Here is a 24,413-nt window from a genome sequence, read left to right as displayed (position 1 = left end):
GCGTCCTGCAAAATGTCAATCCAGCTATGACAGGAATATCTTCGGTAACTCCTCACCACCTCATGAGACCAGTGGGTCGCAACGCGATAACGAAGACACTTCGAAAGCCCTTACTCAATCATAGCTCGCGGGGCAATGCGAAAAACCGCATCAAAAGGCAGCTTCAACTGCTCCAGCATCATCTCAAAGAGCAGATGGATCTGCCAAATTATGGAACCCAAGAGGCGATTTTGCAAGGGCTCTCAGAAAAGCATCCGAGGTATACTGGAATTATTCGTGCCCTTCCTTTGGTGGCAAAGTGTATTCCAGATAATTTGAAAAAGGAACTCATGGCGAAGACCAACTCAGACACCATGAAACTTGGTATTTTGCTGATTAAAAGGTGGAGTATTTGGGCGGCTTCCTCATAATATAGTTCATACATACTGCGCTTATTCGAAATCGGCTACTAGGTATTTATTGAAACTTGTCAGTTTACTCGACATTGAAACAGTGATCTGTGTCCGGAAAATGGTTACCAAAAAGCTATTCGTAGACTATAAAAATACTTGAAAATGGTCTAAGTATGAGCAGCGCAAAGAATGGGAAGTCGTGCATGGGTAGGACTATACAATTAGCCTTCGTATAGAGTTTCCGGAAACGGGTGAGAAGGTCAACATCTTGCGAAGTTTCCAAGTTCCTGATAATCGTTCGTAGAGCTCACGCCTAAATGGCTCCGCGTTCGTTCAGACAACTTAAGAGCTTGGTCGAGGGAAAGTTCTTTCAATGCTAACAGGCCGGTTTCTTTTAATTTCCGTTGCACACATCCGTCCCGAATTGTCTAACTCCATTGGAAGCCTTACGTTTTCTCACAGGCCGTGGAGGGAGTTCCGGTCTGGACTGTCCTACTCGGCTCAGTAGCAATGACTATCTATCAGCCAGTCATCCAAAGCGGTAAGTATTTATGGGGGACTTCTTCCTTACCCAGCTGAGGAGTTCTTGTACAGACCGTTCGAGGCCTGCTAATCGAATTGGAGTTCTTCACAAGGAAAACGCCAATAGCGTCGCAGGAATGGAAGTAGCATCTTGAACTGTCTTTTACTGACAGTAGGCCCTCCCGTGCCTCACACTTCCAGGGCTGTTGATCTTTGATTCGCCGCTTATCATTAGCCAGCTCACCTGGAGATAACCACGCACATTTTAATTGGATATCGTACGCGCCCAAACCCAGTTTCAACTTTCAACATAAAGAGACTGCCCAACTCCAACAAACGAATGGCCCCATGCGTTTAGCCTGAATCCTGGTCTTGCATTGCATAGGGTATGTTCATAGTTTGGCTTTGATCCACGCTAAACTAGCACTTCCCACCGTCATCGCAGCACCCCCCAATTGTGCAGCTCCATTGACAATCACAAGGCCACTTCCTCCTGCACCAGCGCTCTGTCCTATGGCCATCGCACTCCCAGCTGCAGTATTTCCGATCAAACCATGAGCGACTGCTGCTGCTGAACCTAGGTATGAATGGTTATTCGAGCTTCGGGGCGCGGGAAACAAGGTTTAAGCTGTTGATTCCTGCGAATTTGTATATACCTGCGTGGATTCCGCCTGTTGTGAATCCCATACTCGATAAAACTGGGGCCGTTGCGAGGCCGGGAGCAGCGAAAACCACAGCACCACTAGCGCCCACGACCACACATGCGCGGCTAGAACAGGATTCTGAGTGCTCCATCCTGCTACCTATTGTAATTTAGCATAGAAATACTCTCTGTATGTATGGAGCTGTATATTAACCTGAACGGTCACATTAACGGGCTTCTCGAGGGCGGACTTTCCATAAGCAACGGCGAGCTTTCCGCCCTCCAGCCCCGCTTGGAGAATTTTAGTGGCTCCGGTGACGTCCACGGGTAAATAATTTAGAATAGGCATAGCCAGGTGGGTGAAACTGTTCAGTTGCAGAGATTAAATTCTGCAATCCACTGGAGAAAACTAAAAGATTGGAACAAAACACTGAGCAAGTGACATTAGGAATGGTGGAAGAATTGAAAACTTAGGGTGGTGTTCCAGACGCAAGGGGGTCTCCTCAGGCCTAATATCCTCCACGGACTCTACATTCCAACTCATTCACTGGTTGGAATGTTGATATTCAGAATCGAATTTGCTGCATATGCACCATTCCTTGGCTGGAGTACATAGCCTAGGCCTTTCTGATTTTGTGCTAATGGAAGCCGATAAGTATCCCCCAGTCCCTTTCTCTCAATGATTATTTCCACTACTTTTCGAGAGTCTCTCAACTGAAAGAGACCAGAGCCCAAACAAATCGACAATGCCGTCCGTTATCCCAAGCTCTGATGTCGAAAGCCTTAGTGAAGGCCGTGATACTGATGTCGTTATGAGCAAAACCAGGATGCATTTACGCATCCTTCATGCTGTAAGTCTAGTCCATTTCTCGATAAAACTCCACGCTAACATCTTTGTCATAGGAACTTGAGTACCTGTCAGAACAAAATGTTCGATTCGAGAATCCTGAGTTCCAACGACTTGCAACTCTAATAGCCGAAAAATTCCCTGGAAACGTTGTTGACAATGAGTCGGCCCAATTCCCAGAGGCAGCTGATGTCAAAAAAATGGGAGGTTCTACCCGTTCCTCTAATGTTCCTGGTGAACAAACCATACACTGGTAAAACCCACGAATTTCTTACAGCGAGGCCGGGGGACTTGATCATCGTCCATGCATGGATTCAAGGGAACCAAGCCATGGGTTACAATGAAGCAAATGATTCTTTTGGCTGCATTCCGTCTACGTTTCTGAGAACAAATGGGTCAGAGCCAAAACCCCTCCATGAAACTTTTCTTTTACCTCAGGAGTTTCGTGGCCCGCAGGATTCGGCATTTTTTCTGCCGTGGAAGTCGGGAGACCGGATCAGAGTTTGCAAGTGGGGGGATGGCTTTGATAAAACCTATTACATCTTAGATTGAAATGTAACGAAAGAAACAACCACCAATGCTCAAAAACTCACCGAGTACAGATTTATGTGCTTGAGATCGAGAGGGGTGGTCTCAGATAATCAACAGATGGTCAGGAACTTAAGGTGCCGAGCAACGGATCTAATATCTAGGACGAAGTTAGCGGAGAGGGACGGGCCGAGCGGGAGTTTGCCACGAGAAAGTTATGGTACCACTCGTATATGATTTTCAAGTAAAGTACAGTGACTGGACATAAGTAATTACACCCCTTGGCCCCACACCCCCTGATTATATAATATACTGCCAGTCAAAAACCTCTAACTATAAATTCATAATGAAATCTAGTATGGCGTATACCACTCCAGTGGCGGTGAGCTGGGTGGGGCTATAGGGGGTGTAATTAATTATGTCCACTGACTGCTGTATATCGATCATAGTTTCCGTAGCCTCATGTAAAATACATATTTTCTATTCTGGGTTCTGGAAAGCGGGGGATCTAGAGCCAATCCATATTTAGATTAGTGCGTTTCAGATTTGGGTTCGGGAATGAATTTGTGAGAGTATGGAGGTAAGTCTGATTTCGAATATCACTGTATAGAGTTCGCGATCCTCTCAGCGGCCACAGAAATCCAAGCAAGGAACATCGCGCTTCGTCTCCAATGGATACCGGGACATTGCGACGACCCAGGGAACGACGCGGCAGACCGACTAGCTCGGGAGGCTGCGCGCCCAGGCAAGACCCACCCCTTCCGACCGTTGCTGACAAGGGAGAACGCGTACATCCGTGGAAAGATTCGAGCTCAGTGGGAGCACGAGTGGAAATCCAGCACCAAAGGCGGTCATTTAAGGAAAATCGACAACACGCTGCCGGCAGCGCACACTCGGAAATTATATGGAAGTTTGCCCAGGGGCCGGGCGTACCTGTTTACGCAGTTACGCACGGGCCACAACTGGCTGTCTACCTACGCCAAGACCTTTGGTTTCCGCGAGGATGACCAGTGCGTCTGCGGCGCGCAAGAAACAGTCACCCATGTTCTGGTGGACTGCCCAAGTCTGAGGGAATTGTGGAGGGAGCTCAGAAGAGAGGTTGGGGACGCGTTCAATAGCGTGTCGAGTCTGCTGGGAGGCTCAACTGAAGGTGAGAAAGGTAAACCAGACACCGTCTCGCGAGCCAAAACGGTCAATGCCGTGCTGGACTTCGCCGAGGCGTCACAGCGGTTTCGCAGTCGCGCGCCACGAGGGCAGCCTAACAATGGGAGCGGCAATTAGGCCACGAGAGGCCTTGACGAGGCTCTAAGTTCGTTTTCAGGAAGTGGACCACTCTACATGTACATACTCGGATATATATAGTTGTTGTATCCTGCATATCGCTCTCAAATTGCGAGGTGTCAGGGTAAATGAGAAACACACACACACACACACACACACACACACTGTATAGAGTTTCCGGAAAAGGTGAGAAACCAGGTCAAAATCTTGAAGCAAAATTACCAAGTTCCTTGTTTATTATGCAGTCATATGATACTCGTTCGTAGAGCTCACGCTTAAGTGGCTCCGCGTACGTTCAGACAACTTAAGAGCTTGGTCGAGGGAAAGTTCTTTCAATGCTAACAGGCCGGTTTCTTTAATTTCCGTTGCACACATCCGTCCCGAGTTGTCTTACTCCATCGGAAGCCTTAGGTTTTCTCACAGGCCGTGGTGGAAAGATGGTAATCCCACTCCACACAGGTCCAACAAAATTATCGGCGTGGACTGCACACCAATCTGAGTCCGTTCTAGCATCGCGGAGTCGTCTGATGGTGAAGCTGATGAAGTGCTATCCTTCAGTGTTAAACGTAGCCATATGGTTGATGAAATAGGTAGGAAGTTGATACGTTGGTTAAAAACAATTAAGTTGTGGGAAATTATCATGTAGTGCTGAGCGCTGGCGAAGCTGATATCTATCTGCGAATTGGGGATGATCCTGGGATGCTTTTACGCGATTGTGCTCTGAGAGCGAGAGAAAAATAGCACGACCTGATGAACAACCAGTAGCCATAGTTGCTGCAGACATAGCAAAAATGGAGGGTGAGGCCGGTTGATATTCAGCAGGCAACCATACGACGTTGACTCCATCATAGGTTATCCAGGACTGGTCTTCATTGAAGCCATACCCATATTGCTGTGGCAAGGAGGTTGAGCAGTGAGGCATGGACGTGATAAGACCCGCGACCAGGAATCAAGATAACCGATTCACTATGCCCTTCGAAGGTTGCCACGCGCCGGCCGGTTGTCGGATCCCAGATCCTGACTGTCCCATCATTTGATAATGATGCTAGTGGCGAAGGTCTGATTCTAGATCATGTCCTTGGACGTTGTCGGATTCTGCAGGGCCATTCGTACGGCACGCAGATAAAATGATTGTGCCAGGTCCACTCTTGGTTGGGATCCACTTGCTCAATATCATAGTCTCGGAACAAAGTGGCAGCAAGCTTGGATATTTCAAATTGAGCAAAATTGCGCCCGGGGCATGCGTTGTATCCGGCCCCCCACTATGCAAGGGAAATAGGCATTAGTAAATTTTGCAAGATAGCAGTCAGATGGGATATATGCATACATGGATCAAGAAGGCATCCATTCGTCCAGCTTGTTTCTGGAGCCAGCGGTCTGGGTTGAAGCTGTCGCAATCCTCCCCGAACAGGTCGGGGTTCCGGTGAATGACCCAAGGATTTATGCTAAGAACTGTCTAAAGATTCCCGACAATTAGAACCGGATACCTAATACACCAAATGAAGGGTGTGGGGAGAAGTCTTACCCCTTGTGCGAAATGTCGGCCGGCGATTGTGATTCCACCTCGGGGCGCGACTCGTGGAAGACCCAGTCCAACGGCGGTGTGAAGTCGGTATGTCTCTTTTATCTATTCGATGGTGTTAGAATCACGTACGTCAAACGGGGTGAGTTCCTAAAAATACACAAGCTTGAAGGAAGGGCAATTTCTGCGCTTCGGAATATTGAACGATAGGCGACAGCTCTTCGCGGGCCTGGGCAGCGTCGAGTTCCTCCTGCACCCGGGCCATATATTGAGGATGGCGAATCAGGAAATAAAAGAGCGCTTGTATCGTTGCGCTAACAGTGTCTCCACCAGCACCAAGAGTACCAACGGCGGTGGAAAAGATTTCAACCTCTTCCATACGATCAGGATATTTGGCACGAGTGTCAAGCCACTTCTGCATCATGTCATTTCGCTTTGCAGGGTTTTCCTTGCGCGCATCGATAGCCGCAATACAAGTGTCAAATACGTGCGAAGATGGCTGGATACCTAGTCGACTAAGAAGCGGGTTCCCAAGCGTCAGGTTATGGAACCAGGCATAGTAGCCCATCACAGCGGCATAGGGAGCTAATAGTCTCTGGTTTGCAATGGCGTCTCTGACATCCTTGCCTTGTTCTAGGAAGCCAAAGGATTTCGAGAAGATGACTTCGCCCACAGCGTCGAATGCGAAAAAGGTGAACCACCGATCCAATTCAACCGGTTGGCCGGATCTGCAAAATTCGTTCAGGCGGGTGGTCAAAAGACGCAGAACTGTGTCGAAATGCGGCTCGTGCTTGATGATATTGGAAAGAGCATATCCCGACGCGATGTTGCGCTGCTTTCTGATATGTTGTTGGGGATCCAATTCCGACATCTGGTTCACATAGCGATAATCCGGTAGACTAAGGATTGCATACCAGGGGCCCTGTTTAATAGATATTTAGTGTAAAGCTCATATGAGGAAGAGGAGCTCACCATACCTTGGCAATTTGGGCATGTAGGAGTTGTCTAACGGCATCTGGGTGAGAGACGCTGACTTCGTTTGGCCCGATGCGAACAAAATACCCTGACATTGTACACGATAAGAATCTCCATTGTGTGGCAAAGGGGGTTGGGGGAGATGTAGACAAGCCTACCATGTTGTTTGTGCAATTTGATTGTTTCTACTTCGGTATGGCCTTTCAAAATTTGGAGAACCTGCCAAAGTCTCGAGAAGGATGCTAAAAATGGGCCGGGAATATTTCTGATCGACGTCCAGTATCGTCTAAAGACCGCGCGAGCAAAAAATGCGCCGAAAAGGGCCAACGCCCAGAGAGGCCAACCACCAACTGACACCACGAGGTCGTGTAAAGTGAGAGATGTCATCTCAAATATGACTGCCCGCTGTGGTGTCCCGGCTCCAAGGGTCAGGTTGAGAACAGGGGGACAGCATAATCAGAATAATATCTGACGTGGAGTAAATTTCCTTGGCCTCTGACTAGGCGCTGTCACAATAGGACCCATGGTGGCATATAGTGCTCGGATTCCGCCGTCAATAGCACTAGTCGGCTTATCTAGGAAGGAGCAGCAGCTTAGGTTTTGCTGACGAGCGCCCGTGCGATCGCCAACTACCTTTCCTCAAGCCGGTCTCTCTTTGGCCCGAAAATCATATCCACTTGGCAACAGATCGACTCATAGATGTTGGCTTTCAAGATTCTTCGGTTTCTTCGTGGATCATGTTTCAACTGGGTCTTGCACCTGGGTCAGCGATGGAGAGAGGCAGTTGTCCCTAGATTTTAAGTCTCTGCTAATGAACAAGACAGTTGCCAAAACCAACTTGGCGCAGAACCTCGCAGTACCCACCGTTGCCTTGTCAGTGATTGGCTACTGGAATGGACTACTTACGGGGACCAAACCCCTCTTTCCCGTGAACTGCTTTGCCGTCCCCTTTAGACCTCGGCAAGTCTTGTGCAGAAATAATGGATAACTCCTCCCATAATAATGGGCAAATACGAGCCATCTGTTTACCATTATCGAGCAAGTCCGAACGAGCCACCAATTTTTTCCATTTCATAGCAGAAATACACGATTACTGTACCCCTAAACAGTAGGGTAGTACTGGCAGTAGCTATGGGCAACGTCGGGTATATAGAGACTAGTATGACAACAAGGGGTATTCCGAGATTAAGGGATATTCTTGCGGAAGCACCGGAAGAATCTGTGGTCCGTGCAAATCCCACAAAGGCTTTGCGTTAAGTCACAATTTGTTTCAAAATTGCCTGATAATCAGAAAGGAAGAGAATCATATACATATTCCATACATAAATTGAGCCTCAAATTGGTCTTACTACATAAATAAAAACCCGCATGGGGCCGACTGGAAAAGATTCTTATCTGTAAAACTCACCTGCACATCTTGCTGCATTCTTCCGACTGCCCCATGTTGAGTGCGCCTAGCGTCCTGGCTCCCTTCAAATAAAAATACTGCCACAAAACCATGCATGTGTAGTGCATGACCCCTCTTAAATTGGGTCCCTGATCCTGGTCACCTTTCCTTCATCTTTCCATATTCCATAACTGTATCCATACCACACTTCTCTATCATGGCTAACATGATCAACAAGATCACGATCGCACCAGATCCGGATATATATAAGATGCAATCCGACTCATATGAACCCGAAGACTGGAGATCCGAGACCACCTCGATCGGCTCCTCCCTGTACAAGGGGATCATGGAGAACGGCAGAAGATACCAAACCTTGAGAGAATCCGAATATTTTAGCCCTTCCGACGAGAAGCAGTTCGAGACCTATCAAGTGGGGCATCTCGCATGTCTTCTCATGGACTCCGATGAGTCCAACCTACTGTTTCAGTCACCAATCCCTTCGCCGAAGAATGTCCTCGATGTTGGGACAGGGCAGGGTTCGTGGGCTATTGATATGGCGGATATGTACCCCGACGCCATCATTCGGGGTGTCGATCTGTTCCCACCGCCTACCAGTTGGGTCCCCCCAAACTGCATATTGGAAGTCGACGACGTTTTGCAGCGGTGGACTTGGCATGATAAATTTGATCTCATTCATCTTCGTCACGGCATCGGGGCTTTTACGCCTGACGAATGGAGCCGTCTCTACGAGCAGTGCTATGATAACCTGGAACCTGGTGGATGGTTCGAGCAAATTGAAATGAACATCTGCTGCGAGTGCGACGATGGAAGCGTTCCTGCGGACAGCGTGCTGTTCTCCTGGGGGCCGAGATTTTACGCTGCTGGCGAAAAGACTGGAAAGCCTCTTGACGTAACGAAAACAATGCGCGCGTCGATTGAGAAAGCGGGTTTTGTTGATATTCACGAGAAGAATGCTAAGTGGCCTATCGGGGCTTGGCCGAAGATGAAATCATTGAAAGAGGCTGGGTTCGTCAATATGCAGCACTGGCTGGCAGGTATGGAGGGTTACTCAATGTACCTCCTCACCAAGTATGGAGACCCGGTGCCGTGGTCCAAAGAAGAAGTCCAGGTTTATGTGGCCCAGATGCGGAAGGCAGTGAAAAACCCTCGCTTTCACGCTTACCAGTACGCAAAGAGAGTCTGGGCCAGAAAGCCCTTCCCAGAGGAGCTTGCAAAGAGTAAGACCTCTGTTTATATCAAGCAGGAATGAGAAATTCCATCAACTTCAAGAACGCACATACCCTCCCTTTAACAATGAGGTGATAAGGCAGCGACTTCAAACGGCGCTGAAACGAAAATGCACATATGGCTGATCCGCCCCATCTCATCAACAGAGGCCATGAACCGCTTCATGAACGAGTCATGTTTCTGAAATAGTGTGTTTCAAAATAGGGTTCGGGAAACAATTCGTGAATATATGCACAGGAATCTGTTTTCAAATATGACAATACCTCGTGCGCCGATCAAAGCGAAAATACTCTTCGGGGCAGGGAAATACCCTGGTCACACGGGCCCAGTCCCTGCAGTGCGATATTCCGTGCGGATCTATACATTGAGAGCGCCCTATCGAGGCTAGTGCGCTAAGATCATTGGGAATAGAGGCTGGCCCGAGGATTTCAAGTGGTAATCATTGAGATAATTGAGATTTCATCACATCACATAGAGCCTCTATCTCAGTCAGAGTGCCTGCCTCCGCAACTAGCTCGCTCTCGACCACCTTTGTATACTCGACTAGAACTATAGGAGGCTAAGCAGCTGGGAACAGCGTTGATCAGGGACTCGCCGTCGCTTTCCACGCCGGTCTGTGTACAGGATGGATCGAAATCAGTTTCACCATTTCCATACAGAGATTCTTTCTCGAACCCTCTTTCGAAACATGCTATACCTATTACGGCTACTCTGCCCCTGAACCCCTTTCTTGGCGGTATTCCAGTACAATCGTAAATAACAGCTTAAAATAGCTTCTGTATTTGACTCGTATGGTCTCCAGGGGTTCTAGAACGTTGATCTAGCAAACAAGCCAAATAAACGAATGCCTGCTCGTTTGGAGACGTGGCAGGAATTAGAATCCCCATTCTGCCAATCACTTGCCCTCTAGAATGACCACTGCGAATGAGCGAGTTGTATAGAGACAGTACTAGTGAGTAATGTTCTTTGCTTCTTGTAACAGGCTTAGCCTTTTGATAGGGGACTAGCATCTGCTGAACTGACTGGTCGAGATCATGCTGACGTTGGATCCGTTAGAGCATTGAAACAAGGACGATGACTGCAAATTAATATCCTAATGACCCTGATTTTCAGCCGCATGAGCTCGAACCTGGAGATCACGATTCGCAATACGCCTCCACTCCAGGATATTACGGTCGTACGCCTGCGTCAAGCTGTGGGCTCAGCCCTTCCCCCGACTATCACTCTGAGAACGATCTGGAAGTCCTGTCACAACAAGCAACCGCAAACTCCTAGACTGCTTCATCTAACCCAATGGCATAATGGAATGTCAAGTAACGAGCTTCCGGCAAGCTGCATCCAGTACAGTATACGATAGAGTGGAAAGTCACGGTGAATAAGAAAGTCCTCTCACGAGACACAGAAGAGGACATAGCCTTGACTCCAAGTGTTTACTGGTCGATGACCCCAAAGGTAAGTTGGAGAAGTTATTATAAGGAAAGACCCCCGGTAAAGGAAGGGTAAAGTCGGACGGCACCTCGATCGTGGTGTCAGTATCACTTACACAGCAGAGTAACCAAAACCCTAAAGATTGACGGGGCCGAAGGTTCCTCGGGCCAATCTTCAAGGCCCATAAGACGCGATACAGCCGCCCGTGCCACGTGCACACCGTAGCTTGTGTCCACACAAGTCCGCCATGGAGTCTCGACAAAAGGCCCAACCAGGCCGAGATTGACGACTGATTCTGGGGTAATGCAAGCACGATCCTCAAGAGATCTAGTCAACAATGCCGAGCTCATCCTCGGCATCACGCGTGGTATGGTAATAGAACGCTGAAGGGCTTCCGTGGCCATCTCGCCAGGGGGATTCAGATAATACAGGATCTCGGACATGATTTCGGCACCGGAACAAACACGCATGTTCTTTATGACATGCTCGCCTTCGTTTCCAGGAAAGAGCGCAAAGCCCCAGAGGACACAGACGTCATGCGACTGGTGAGTAAACACAGGCTGGACAGGGAGACAAAGCCTCAAGCCCCAGTTACTATTCATCATAAGAATGATTGCACCAGCCTGAGATGTGCATCGCGACAGAGACTGAAGATATTCGACGAATCCAATGTGCTCGGTTGTGATAGTGAAGGATTCCAACATGGATTCGGATTTGCGTGTACAAAAATTATAAGGGTTGCCATGATTGGGGTATTTGTTCCCAGCTTCTAACCATAGTGCCCAGTTTGCGTCGAGGTGATCTCCTGCTTCAATTGAATAGGAAGCTGGCGGGAGATCATTTGTTCCAATTTCAGATCCCGACACAGTCGAGCCCGGTGCAGCAATGACGATGTCGCTAGGTCCTATATCATTTTTGAAATCAAGTCCGTTCTGAGAAACAGCGAGCCGACTGATTGTACGACGATTTTGGTTGACTGTGGTTTCGATGTTCCGTATTTTGATGTCGAACTGAAAATCCACGCCCTGACTCTGGAGAAAGAAATATATAGGAAGATGTATCGACTCGTATTGATAATAGCCTGTGAGATCCAGGCAGCTCAAAATGCCTAAGCTGTGGAAGTCGGATAAATATTGCCTAACAGCACGCCTGAATTCTGCAGCGCTGTGCCAGGGCTGAAAACCGAATCTTACAGATTCACAAACCTGAAGTTAAACCAGGGGATCAATGCCTTGGGTCGCGCAATTACTCACTGTGTCGACCATATCGTCCAAAATGTACTCTGAAAGAAGCTTTCTCGGAAAAAAATACGGATCTCCATTTTTTGCAGGCTTTTCTCCCCTTTCATAAGAAGACGAATTAAATGTATTCTGTGGCTCCACCCTATATTCAGCGACTTCGTGAGCAGGTGTTTGAAAGCTCCTTTATTTTGAGCAATAAAACAGGTGCCCCCTTTTCTGTTCATGACAATTTGTTCCTCCTCTGCTCGGAGGTCATGGAGATAAGAGCGGCCTTCTGTCACTGCGGACGGAATCATATCGAGAAGCTCTGTCAACCCCAATCCAATGGGAGCAGGGAGACACCCTGCAAACTGATCGTATCCTGCATGCGTACTACCTTGATGATGTACTGTTTGCTTCAAGGACAAGTGTTCATCTAGGATGTGCACAGCAGAAGGACGTAAATGAGCATTCTTTATCAGGTAAACTGCTGATGCTAGAGATGCAGTTCCACTTCCAAGGATCCAGGCCTCAGTTGTTTCTGGTGAGCGTCGGTTGTATCGTGCTGCGCTATCCATAGAGAGTGTCTGATGGGCGAAGCAGATTCGAATGTGATGGAAGACTGGTGCAATGTACACGTGTCGAACATCAAAAAGCAGAACATCGTGCATACATGTACATCCGCCCAATTATATCAATAAAATCACAAGATGGTGGCGATAAGTGGCGTTCCAGTCATTCAGCCATACAAGTCTAAAGACCTTCTCTTCCGGCCACCGAAGTCAACGGTCAGTTTGGGGTAAGACCATGGTTCGCTTCTATTTGCAACGGTCAGCTAGGATACAAAGAATCAGAAAAGAGCAGACAAGCGACAAATGCAAAAGATCTAAAGTGTTACTTCATGTTGAGTTACGTCGTGTTGAGTAGACTAACATCTCTCGATTGATACCAAGACCTCTAACATAGCTACCTAGGTGGTCGGAGTCGATGACGTCATCAACACCATTTAACTAACGTATTCCACAGGCGAGTGGCCACCCCACCCAAATCTATACTATTTAAAAGCAGTTATCTCAACCAAAACGCCATTAAATTAATTCAACTAAAATCATTTATCTAGCTGCATATCTATTGATTTTATGCTCTATCTCTCCACAACCACTACACTTAGGTAAAGCCTGTGTACGTGGCTGTAAAGACGGCGAAGGGCTTCTTCGCGGCCCGGGGGGCTTCTTGAACTAAGAGGCCTTCTTCGGCGGGTATCTGCCTTCTAGATCGAGTGCGCTTTTGCTTCTTCTCGTTTTCAGCGCGTAATTTCTTATTTTCTTTCGCGAGTAAGAGAGCACTATGCATTGTAAGGCGGAAGCCTTTCACAAGCTGGTTTAATGCACGATCTGATGGGCTTGGTGGACTTCGAGGTCTTGTACGAAGTAAAACTTTGATTGGTGAAGCCTGTCGATGTAGTTCTTTCTCTGTAGAAGGGGTTTTCCATGTAAAATTCCGGCTTGATTCACTACCCCGGCTCGGAGGGGGAGGGGTCGGGTTCGAAGCTGAAAATTAAACTTCGAAATCACTCGATTGTGTGCCTAAACCAGCTGCTCCGAAGCTATTTTTAATAGTCTCCGATTTAAAAGCTTCAATTCGTGCGGAGGGGTACGCTTCGAGGAAGTCAAGTTTGTCGATATGATTGATTCGGTTCCGCATTTTTATTTCAACCATCCGAATATACCAATGTTTTAGCACCGCAAAACAGCCGATATCGAGAGGTTGTAAAAGGTGACAAGAATGCGGCGGCATACGAATTGGTATAATACTATTTTGTTCGCAGATTTCGTCAATTTTCGGGGTTAAATGACTTCCGTGGCCGTCGAGTACCAAAAGTCGATACCTCCCCTTCTTCCGGGTAATTGTCGAAGGAATAAAGAGCTTTTAAAGCCATCCAATTCCAATTTCATCGATATGATCTTTCCAATATAGACCGACTTAGTGCGCACTACGCAAAAGGGATTGACCTTGCCGCCTTAGCGAACATTGTAGCCAAAGGAGGCTGGGCAAGTCGCAAATTTGAAGGAAAGTCGTCAAACGCACAAGCTAAGGGACTACGAGACGCCAGTATTTTTGGCAGGAAAACTATAAGTCATTTATTCAGATCTTAGAAAATTGTAATGGTGTGCAAAACGAGTAACTACAAAGGATTGATTTCCGATGAATTCCTTTGCTCCCCAGTATCAATGCTACTTACTTCAAATTTAAATACCCGAAGGCAGCTCATTGGAGAGTTCGAACGGATATCAGATCGAGTTCAGTGCATAGTACATGCGGACATTGTCATAATCATCGTTGAATATTGAAATTAACGGTCAGCCCTTACAACGTCAAGGCAATGCCCTCCGTAATTACATATCGCATAATTGGATTATGCCTCCTGGTTTGGGTAATGATAAAATTGCTTGTAGATTATTTTATCAGTGTTGAAAGAAAAAGTATTTGGATCGTTGGCCATTTGAATTGCCTCGCTACTCTAGATTTGACACATAAATTCAATTGTATTTTTGTCTTACCGCAGCTTCCGAGAAAGAGATGGCACTGTAAGTGGAAGAATGCCCTCCGTTTTACTTCTTGCATGGCCTTTGTGATGGGTTTCAACAGATGGAAGATTGAGCAGACATGACTCCCCCAGTAAACTTGCCGTCGAAATGATGAATTCCATGCAATACGAAGTAATGAAAAAAAGGACAGAGACCCTGGGTTTATATATCACAACGCTTCCCCCAGTAACTTCCTACAGTAGCTTCTTCCCCACTACGTGACTTGACCGCAATGAAACTGCCGGAGTATACACCAAAAGGCAACGAATCTTCTGACAGCGGCACCACTCTGAATTCCGGTGGCTCCGATGTCGAGGACATCACGGATTCGGACCTTGAGTCTGAATATGTCCCGTCAGAGACGAGCGAAGATCGAGAATTCGTTGTATCAGACTCTGAAAGCCTCTCAGGCGTTTCAATCAAGTCCTCAGACCCTGAATGTTCAGGCTACACTATTCTTAATGACGATATCGGAGATGTCGTAACGGTAAGCCAGCATCCATTTTGTCGCGATACCGACTTTGACATAATCGTTTAGAAACAGAGCATTAAAGGCATCAAAGCTCTCAAAACAATCACCAAAAGGACCGTAAATCTCAACGGCCGCCAAGTAATTCAATACCTGGTCCTTTGGTATTCTTGGGAAACCGCGGAAACTGCCCCCCACTGAGAATCAATCTAAATCGCTGGATATCTTCATCCTAAATGTAATTTAGTTTGCACCTTTTAGTCTGGGGCAAGATCACTATGCTTAACCTTTTTTTATTTGATTACAGTAATTTTCGAAATCAGCTATACCAACTCACTCTTACTCTTATGATTTGATTCCGGGAAAATATATCCGATACGAGCTAAGCCATTCTAGGTCACCGACTTTTAGTCACGGCAGAACTGTATTGGTAATAGCCGTACACCGATCAATGAGTCATTGCCCAAGACAAACGGGCGATCGCCAAACAACCCCGGAGTGCGTCATCACTTATTTACAGCCAAAGAGTCCTTGTTCATCTTTTAATACTTTTCAGAAGGGCCACGATGAGGCTCATCTCGATAAATGCCCAGAGACAAACCTAAAACGTTATTTCACTTGGCATGGACATTCACCTCGATTCTCCTCCTAAATATCGGGCCCAAGACCCTCTCGTAACTGCAGCGCTGTCGGAAGGCAATGAGCCAGTGATCCTGCACATCTTTCGCTACGACGACCACAATTACGGCATCTTTTCAGGGGATCGCTCTCTGGAATTGCATGCTCAAGCCCATCTCCAGAGTCTCCCAAAGCCAAAGTTGATTGTTTATGAAAGTGGGACTAATGCGCTCAATCAAGAATTGGTCCATTGTGAATTCACCGAAACTGGTCTCAATGATATTGGCTATGCAAAAAGCCCGAGTGGCAAGCTAACTACTTTGTGGTGGGCTGATATACATCAAAATACACCAATTTCTATTCAATACCGATTTACAGCGTGGGTGTATTTCCCCCCACAGGCAAGTGGTAGTTTGTCCAACGCCAGCGGACCCCGACTCTTCATCTGGAAACGTACATCTAGGCTGATGCTAGTGGATGAAGAGACCGATACAGTGGCTGCCATAGTCCATGATATTACGACCGTCTCAACTAAATGCGGGACACTACAAATCCTAGTGCCCTTCGGTGATAATTTTAGCCTTACGGCTTTGACCACTTTTCTTACAATTTGCGAGAAGCTACGGAAAGATTCTAAGCGTTGAATGATTATCCAGACTGTTACATCCACTATATGAATCGTGCTTTTTTCGCGGGCACTCCTGATGAATCCCACAAGTTATGTATGAGGTGATTTAGCCAAAGAGGGTGTTACGATTGGATGGAATGTTCGACAAATTGAGCAGATATGACATGAATATTTCTAATACGAATTTCGTTCCCAATCATGTGGCAGCGTAATCCTTGGTTACTACAACCTTAAGTGGCCAGGGCTGCAGCAGGTCAGAATCATGGACTGAAACTCATGCCATGAGATAGATATCCCATCTAGGTAAAGAGAGTCGTTCTTGAGGCACAATGTAATAAAGGGCCACTACTGTGTCATCGGTGGTCACAATTCGTTTTCGACCCATTTGGCTTTGTTGTATGGTTACAGTTGCAAATGTCTCTTTTTTTTAACCGGGTGTTTATGATCGTAAGGCTGTGGCATTCGGCTCTCTCGGCTATCTGAGACGTGGTAAATTCGTGGATCTCTGATATCGCGGTTGATATGGTGCTTTGTAGAAAGAAGGATTGGAAAAAATGATGTGTAATCTAATCGTGGACACCCTTGTATGATGCGCAAGATGAATAGGTGAGGGTCCTTGATTTAGGAAAAAGGAAAAGGTAATGAGGTAGCGAGTGTACGTAGAGCAGTTGTTTAAAATACAGACAGACAAGTTTCGGCTTTGTATTGTGAAATACAATGCTAATTTTAGAAAGCGGTCTGAAGATCGGAGGCTGCCGCATCATCCAATCAGGACTTGCACATTTTCGGATTTATTTTCCGGGAATCAAGTCACAAGAGTGTGGAGGTATAACTGAATTCGAATACTACTGTAGAGACCAAGTTGGGGTGGCGATCGAGAGGCAGCCACCTCGGTATCGAAAACTGAAACTGAAGACCCTTTCAGTCACATTGGGTGCAAGAGCAGAGCAAAATCCGTTCTCTGCGGAGCTAGCAGCGATGGCACATGCATTGAACATGGTAGTTGGACTGAAGGATTACAGGATTACGCTGCTCACGAGCAACAAAGCGGCGGCTCTGGCACTAAGGAATCCTCGACAACAGTCAGGCCAGGAATTCGTCTGCCAACTGTACAAGTTGATGAGAAAGCTACGGAGAAATGGAAACCAGATCAATATCCGGTGGATCTCAACGAGCGAAGACAATAAACTGCGGGGTCTGGCTAAAGAACAGGCCAGAGCCGCGACACAAGAAGATGCTCTCCCGCAAGAACGCGTCCCGAGAATGAAGTCAACAACACTGAATATCGCACGGTCCCAAGCAGTTCCCAACAATGACCTGCCAATGAACGTAGGGAGACACGCAAAACGAGTTGATGCAGCACTCCCAGGCAAACACACCCGGCAGCTGTATGACCGATTATCGTGGAAAGAAGCGAGCGTGCTGGCTCAACTCCGAACCGGCATGGCAAGACTCAATGGATATCTCTATCGAATCAACGTAGCAGACACGGACCAGTGTGCGTGTGGACAAGCGAGAGAGACCGTGGAGCACTTCCTATTTCGATGTCAAAAATGGACGGCGCACCGGACGGAACTACTACAATGTACCAACACCCACCGAGGAAATATATCCTTCTTCCTAGGAGGAAAGTCGCCTTCCGATGATCAGAAGTGGACGCCAAACTTAGAGGCGGTACGGGCCTCAATACGATTCGCCATCGCCACGGGCCGACTCGAGGCCACCTAACCACGCCGACGGACATAAATCACCCCCCTTTCGCCGATCTAACCCACCAACCACCTCGTGTTACAGATAGTAGACTCGCTTCAACTGCCGAAAATAGGATGTTGAACACTTGGAGAAGCGCCTTCAAGCCAGCCTACTAACAAAATTACTAACCCACGAGGATCCGCTGCGATACGGTCATCTGAGATGACATATATTGCGAGGCTTTATGTATGGGCTCTGAGGAGATACAGTACTGTATATATTATGACATGTATAGTAGATCAGAGATAGTTGCCCTTTCGGCTTAGCCGCCGGGCGTTAATAAATTGTGTGTGTAGAGACCAAAGAAATGATTGTTCACTGCAGAACTTGGTCGACAAGAATGTCATGAATCCAAATCAGATACTGGTATCCGTAAGCCCACCTTCACCATGTTATATTCAGATACAAGGATAAGGGGACAGCCATTGACCTCATATTATCTTCGTTATCCTCCTCACGCTTTTCATCTGTCTTGAACAGCGTTTTTAGTTTGGATATGACAGTACCAGTGCCTGAAGTTTGAGGTTGGAATAGCTTTCATGGTCCCGTTAAGAAAATTCTCTGTCTATTAAAAATATTATGAATCCAGAGAGAAACGTGAAATTTCCAGCTGGTCAGAACCCTGGAAGTGAAGCTGTGTGTTTGCATCATATTCCTCTGGAATATGTGCAATCAAAATTGTGCCTCTTCTGCTTTGACGGGCCCACCGATAACAGGGTTTATGTAGGTAAGCAATGCACGCAATAACCACACAGGCACCGGACACGGCTCCCAGAATATATTTCAGACTTTGTTTCGGAAGAATTTGCGATGCTTTGCTTCCGTTCATCTCAACATCGTTTGCAGCTAGGAGAGTTGGAGTGGCTTGTAATGAAGAACTCGTAAAAGGAATGGCTCTGGAAGAATATGTGGATGACACAACTGATATGACTATCTGATGGCTTGAGGAAGCGGTTTGTAAAGTCCCGTATCCCGACAGGCTCGCGAGTATGGAATTCGTCTCAATGTAGGTCTGAAAAGGCTTAGCAGATGCTAATGCTAACCGGATGTCTCCCTCGGAAGAGGTAGCAGAATGGTAACCAGAAGTTATTTCAGCGTGTGTCACTTTTGCTGAGATCGGTGGAGGTTTCTTCGCCATCATCTGTCCATGATAATACCCATGCGAAGATGATTCTCCTACTTTATCTAAAAAGCCGTCTGGCGAAGGTACTTGCTTCATCGGCCTAATCAATTCTTCCATTGAGTGAGGAGATGTATGAAATAGGTTGAATGATCCTATCTCTGATACAGGCATGTGAAGGTGAGGAAAATAGGAAGGTGTGCTGGAATCTTCTGTGAGACTCATGATGTAACCTGCCGACGGGGCGACAGTTTTACTCGTCCGCAATATAATTGTGCTGTCAGTCACAAAATCAGCCGCATTATGAACTGACGATACATCCTTTGTGGCAGTAACGAAGGATAATGATGGGATAAATGGTTCGGCCTCTTTATTCACATCATGGCTGCCTTCGCACTTTATAGACAATCCAGAACCTTTATGCGCATCTGCTGCTATCGTCTGCTTGGCAGAGTAGTCATTGAAAATGGTGACTGCTGGTGCTTTGTCTTTCGTTGTTGATAGTAGCTCTAGGAACGAGAAAGTCTGCTTTGAGCTTTCACTTTCTGAGCCTTTCTCCAGAAAAGTAACGGAAATCTCTTCATCAGAGGATGATCGTATACCACGGGATTGGAAGACAGGTTCCAGTCTCACTTTTGGTAAAATACCGTGGACATGGAATGTCTCCGTAATGGTAGTTGTTCTAGCTCTTGATGTCGACGGCAAAAGTAATGCAGTATCTACTAGATTCGTGGCCAACCCCAGGGATATATGGGACAACTGGCTTCTACAGGTAGATTAGCATAACGACCATATGACAAAGGTATTGGAAACTCAGACAGTGTTGGTTTCATTCTGTGAGGCTTTCCTATTTTCATCACATAGCAGATATCCCCAATTATGGTACTACAACTCAGCAAGCGGACCAAAGACCCATTTTTGGCGAGGCAAGAATGGCATTCGAGTAAGCAAGTATGAGCGCCAATGGCGTAGTTTTGAAATAAAGTGGAAAAAATCAAAGAAAGGTAGCAAATCCATTACCCCGATGAGGTTTGGAGGAAAGAGAGATGTCGGTCATATTTATCGCGTGGGTATGAGAAGGCGCGGCCAATGCAAGTGTGTGAAGTAAATGGTGGGGGAACTTATAGCGCCCTCAAAAAGTGTCCTTGTGCCTTCCCTATCGGCTATCGCATTTATTTTATGGCTTCGGTATCGTAAGCAGCTTACAAACTGCCCGCAAAAGTACCAACGTTGTCCCAGCTTAAAAGGATGAAAGCAGCTTCAATGATCCTCATGAACCACTCTGTGCAGTTTAGCGATTGATATTTTTGCCTTTGGAAAATAAATGCTGGGCTCTTTTACGGTATGTAATTCAAAAACTGCTGTCATCATACACACATGAGTGGAATTTGCTTCTTTACATTTTGTGTCCTGGCAAAAGCTACGCACCGTAGCCGATTCCTGGATACTCAGAAAAGGGCTTCAATTTGAATAGATTAACATTTGGCTCATGTTTCATTATTTAAACTCAAATAGCATAGATCGCCATTTGACTGATTACATTCTATTTGGTAAGCTCGGTCACACAATACGCTCCAGAAAAAATTATGTTTCAAACGTAAACGGCAAAAGTCTCCCAAAATATAAATATTAAAGATTAACACCTTGATGTAATAACTTCTCAAAACTTCTCTGTTGATGGAGAGCTATTGAGTTGTCACGAGTATCGGACATCCTAGAAAGCCATGATCTCTAAAACAGCTATTTGGGTAACGTTAGCATTGGCTGTCAGCTTGGTAAGTTCTGTTATCTATACCTTATTGAAGGCCGTGCTAATCTTAATACTAGATATTTGGTCTTGTAGTCCATCCAAGGCCTTTTGAGACTCAAAAGAATCCTATGGTTCAGTTTAACCTCCCCTTATCAGATTTTCCTGATTGCATATCAATAATTTTCGGCTAACAGCATGGAAGATAACTGATCCTAGCTCTCCTGCTAACCTTCGTCCGAGGAAGGCCGGCACGGATACGAAGTCAGGTCAGTCAACTATGAACAACATGTTTCTACTACGATAGTCAGCTGACAATGTCTTGCACATAGCCTATTTATCTAGGATTCCAGTACCTAGAAGGCTACATGGCAAACGTCGGCATTTTCATGATTCGCGACCTCATTTTGCAGGTAATTGACTAAGAACAAACCAATACTCAAACTTCCACCCTAAAGCATTTATGCTACGAAAGGGTTACTTGTTTGTAATGTATGATCACTTTCGGGCTTCTGTTGCGAGTTAAGTGAGAATCTTCAATTTGAGCGATATCATGTTTCTTTGCTCGAGACACGGGGGCTCCACTTGATGTTCATTGCTCTTTGTATTTAGTCGCTACTGTACCCTACCTCAAAGGAGTTGTGACACAGTCTCTAGTACACGGAGCCAGCTCCAAGGCATTATGGCATCCTATCTTGCATATACAAGCTAGATTGCCTTTACCCCCTAAAGAGAATAGGCAATGAATATGTCGTCTTATCCTGCTTCCAAGCATCGTCTAGGGCTTTGGCCATACTAGACGAATTTTGCAAGACCAAGTTCTACTTGATACGCTTAAAAATATCGTTAATACAAAGAGTCATGAACTCAAAGCCTTCTAGTAGACAGTTCGGGGTCAAATGTACCAGCCTCTTTACGGGATAAAGTGGAAACGAGTACGTGTATCCCCTAGCCTACAGATTTGGATCGCCAGGAAAGACTAGGATTTTTAATAATTAAAAATACATTCGCAAATTCATTGTGCTCAATTCAACATGTTTTTCATATCTACTTCAACAAGATTAAATTCACACGAAAGAAAGAAAACAAGAAAATCAGATCCCCAATAATGACCTTCGTCTGATATACGTATTGGAGTAGTATACAACCAGCTTTTTGCATGTCATCTGGAGCCTTAGATACGCGGGCGAATGTATCGGAGTAAGCGAGAATAAGCCAGAACCCAAATCCAGGCCCATTTGATGCCTCTCAGTTTGGCTTCTTTCGCGCCCCTCTCTCTGAGGTAAGCCTCGGTAGCCGCTAGGCTTGTTATTTCAGGGTTGCCGGCGTGCATCAGCCATGTCAACGGTGAGCCGCCCTCATAATCCAATGCATTGACGTTTGCCCCTTGCTCCAGTAGAATTTTTGCAACAGCTAATGAGCCGTACTCAGCAGCCCAGGAGAGGGGTGTCCGCCCCCACTGGTCACGAGAATCAACATTTGGCTTGCTTTGCAGGAGACATAGGAGGAGGTTCGTACAGTTCCCCATGGCAGCGTAATGAAGGAGAGATCTCTTGTGGCAATCCCGTTGCTTAAAGCGTCCTCGTGACTGAAGCGATGAATGGGCTTTTTCGACAAACGCTACAAGTTCTGCATTGAGGGAAATCCTCTCGATGGTTTTCAAATGGTAAAACTCGGGGCCAATGTCTGAACAGCCAGGAGTAGGTTTCATCTTCATCGAGGCAATCGGGCGTGGAGGGATAGAGCTCGAAAGGACGTAAATGAGGCCTCAAACGGACTTTGTCAAGGACCAATGGAAAGCTCGCAAAACTTTAGAAAAGTAGACTTGAATAAAGAGGAAGAAAATATCGGGTCGCCTTGAACATAAGGCCTGCTCGACTGTTAGGTGGTTAGAAAGCTATCACTCAAGCAAAGACGTAGGGGCTGGAGATATTTATGATCAGTTTTCCAAGCTTGTCCGGTCACATAGGAGATCTGGTTAGTAGCAGAAAATGAAGGGCACGGTTGCCTATCCTAATTGAGGCATGTTGAAAACCAAGCCTTCGTTTTTGCCATCATCTTTTGTGTTTTATTGCTGGCTCCTAGGATTTGTGAAGCTTTAGACCCTAATCAAGATGCAGAGCAAATAATACTCTAGCAAGTCTGACAGAATGCGCTAAGAGCCAGGGCCGCATCTATTGCTGGGCAACTTTTTATCTCCTATATCTGCCACTCGGCCAAATAATGTACATAGTACATCTCTCATTAAGAAATGAAAAGGTGGCGCTGAAAGCAACCAGTCTTCGCTATATTAGATAAACCGGGGTTTCGAATGAGTCGAACTGCGTCAAGCCCAGCTGCGCCTACGAGTCCTTCTATGGCCTGCTTCGTGGTCCCCGCTTTGAAACCTCCAGGGTCGCAGGTACCGTATCAAATCACTATCCTACTAGTGTGAACGAGCAGGAAGGTTCTCTTTTAGCTTGAACGTATTTAGTGTTAGTGTTTTTTGATTCGCCGTACTCTGTAGTTCGCTATGTATAGGACCTGCAGGGGTTTTATCTCGGTGGTTCGCTCCAGTCGCCCTCTAATCGGTGCCAGACAGACGCCGGCCCACCACTGTCTCTAGAAGCAATAATCTTCTAGGGCTATATGGGTCTAATATCATGTTTGTTGGAATTTATATCTTTCAAGGTGGAGATCATAATGAAAGTGAAATTTTGTCGGGCTTGTGCTTTCTACGCCCGTCCATATAAATAGCAAATTTATATCCATAGACTCATACAGATACATTTTAAAACATGAAAATCTCACTAAGGTGATTCAAATCTAGAGAGGAAAGGTAAAGCGTCCCATGCTTCCATGATACTCAGCGGCTTGGATACCACGGTTTTCTCCGCCGAAGCTCACACGCATGCCCTCAAATCTCGCCGCACGATTTGGCTCCCGTTTTTCCTTTAATAACTCAAGAATCGCCTGAGAATGGTATATGACCGGCTCGGGTTGCTTCAATTCATCCAAATACTTGGCTCTTTTGTTGTCCATTTGCTCGACGGCTTCCATAACTTTCTGCTGCTGTGAGCATACCCATCTCCTGTCATCATGATCCCTAGAACACCGATCTCGTTAGAATATTCAAACTGCAAACACCAGATAGTTGAATTGAATCATACATAATAGCTGCGCCATACACGCATTGAAGAGCCAAGTTGCAGGCGTCAAGTTGATTGCCTAGAGACGAGATTGCCAGCGGAGTAGGTCTGAGCTCCTAGCATTCCATGATGCAGCAGTACAAGAGTGAAAAGACAGCAGTTATAACCCCGTTTTCCAGAGAGCCCTACTTTTCAGGGTGGAGTTCTTTGATGTTCAGAAGAAGGCTGCCCAGGCGCTCCGCAACTCCAAAAATTTGGGTATTCTGAGACGCTGCGTGCTGAACCACGCCAAGGAATCTTCGAGCTTTGACCAGAGCCTGCAACAGAGCTATTGTAGTGGCAGAATCGATTTCGCCGCCCACATTGG

At 46.4% G+C, this 24,413-nt stretch overlaps 5 protein-coding genes across 5 annotated transcripts; 3 read left to right on the top strand and 2 right to left on the bottom strand.

Moving 5' to 3' along the window:
• Positions 1–1,537: 1,537 nt before the first annotated feature.
• Positions 1,538–1,906, bottom strand: N7471_013510 (uncharacterized protein; the record flags this gene model as incomplete). Its single annotated transcript, XM_057286229.1, has 2 exons — positions 1,538–1,717; positions 1,772–1,906. The coding sequence occupies 2 exons, from the start codon at positions 1,904–1,906 to the stop codon at positions 1,538–1,540; spliced, it is 315 nt and encodes a 104-aa protein (XP_057129554.1).
• Positions 1,907–2,303: 397 nt separating this feature from the next.
• Positions 2,304–2,661, top strand: N7471_013509 (uncharacterized protein; the record flags this gene model as incomplete). The annotated part of the gene is made up of 2 exons (XM_057286228.1): positions 2,304–2,408; positions 2,461–2,661. The coding sequence occupies 2 exons, from the start codon at positions 2,304–2,306 to the stop codon at positions 2,659–2,661; spliced, it is 306 nt and encodes a 101-aa protein (XP_057129553.1).
• Positions 2,662–5,082: 2,421 nt separating this feature from the next.
• N7471_013508 (cytochrome P450) lies at positions 5,083–6,805 on the bottom strand (the record flags this gene model as incomplete). Its single annotated transcript, XM_057286227.1, has 6 exons — positions 5,083–5,272; positions 5,327–5,475; positions 5,541–5,669; positions 5,739–5,840; positions 5,896–6,657; positions 6,713–6,805. 6 exons carry the CDS (start codon positions 6,803–6,805, stop codon positions 5,083–5,085), a joined length of 1,425 nt encoding a protein of 474 aa, XP_057129552.1.
• A 1,518-nt stretch (positions 6,806–8,323) lies between these two features.
• On the top strand, positions 8,324–9,370 carry N7471_013507 (class I SAM-dependent methyltransferase; the record flags this gene model as incomplete). The annotated part of the gene is made up of 1 exon (XM_057286226.1): positions 8,324–9,370. The coding sequence occupies one exon, from the start codon at positions 8,324–8,326 to the stop codon at positions 9,368–9,370; it is 1,047 nt and encodes a 348-aa protein (XP_057129551.1).
• A 5,446-nt stretch (positions 9,371–14,816) lies between these two features.
• On the top strand, positions 14,817–15,254 carry N7471_013506 (uncharacterized protein; the record flags this gene model as incomplete). Its single annotated transcript, XM_057286225.1, has 2 exons — positions 14,817–15,071; positions 15,123–15,254. The coding sequence occupies 2 exons, from the start codon at positions 14,817–14,819 to the stop codon at positions 15,252–15,254; spliced, it is 387 nt and encodes a 128-aa protein (XP_057129550.1).
• Positions 15,255–24,413: the final 9,159 nt, after the last annotated feature.

Source organism: Penicillium samsonianum (assembly GCF_028829775.1).
Source record: "Penicillium samsonianum strain IBT 33392 chromosome Unknown utg000009l_segment0_segment0, whole genome shotgun sequence".
In the NCBI taxonomy this organism is placed as follows: domain Eukaryota; kingdom Fungi; phylum Ascomycota; class Eurotiomycetes; order Eurotiales; family Aspergillaceae; genus Penicillium; species Penicillium samsonianum.
The sequence above is the reverse complement of the archived record's forward strand: the minus strand, read 5'-3'. Positions and strand labels throughout refer to the sequence as shown.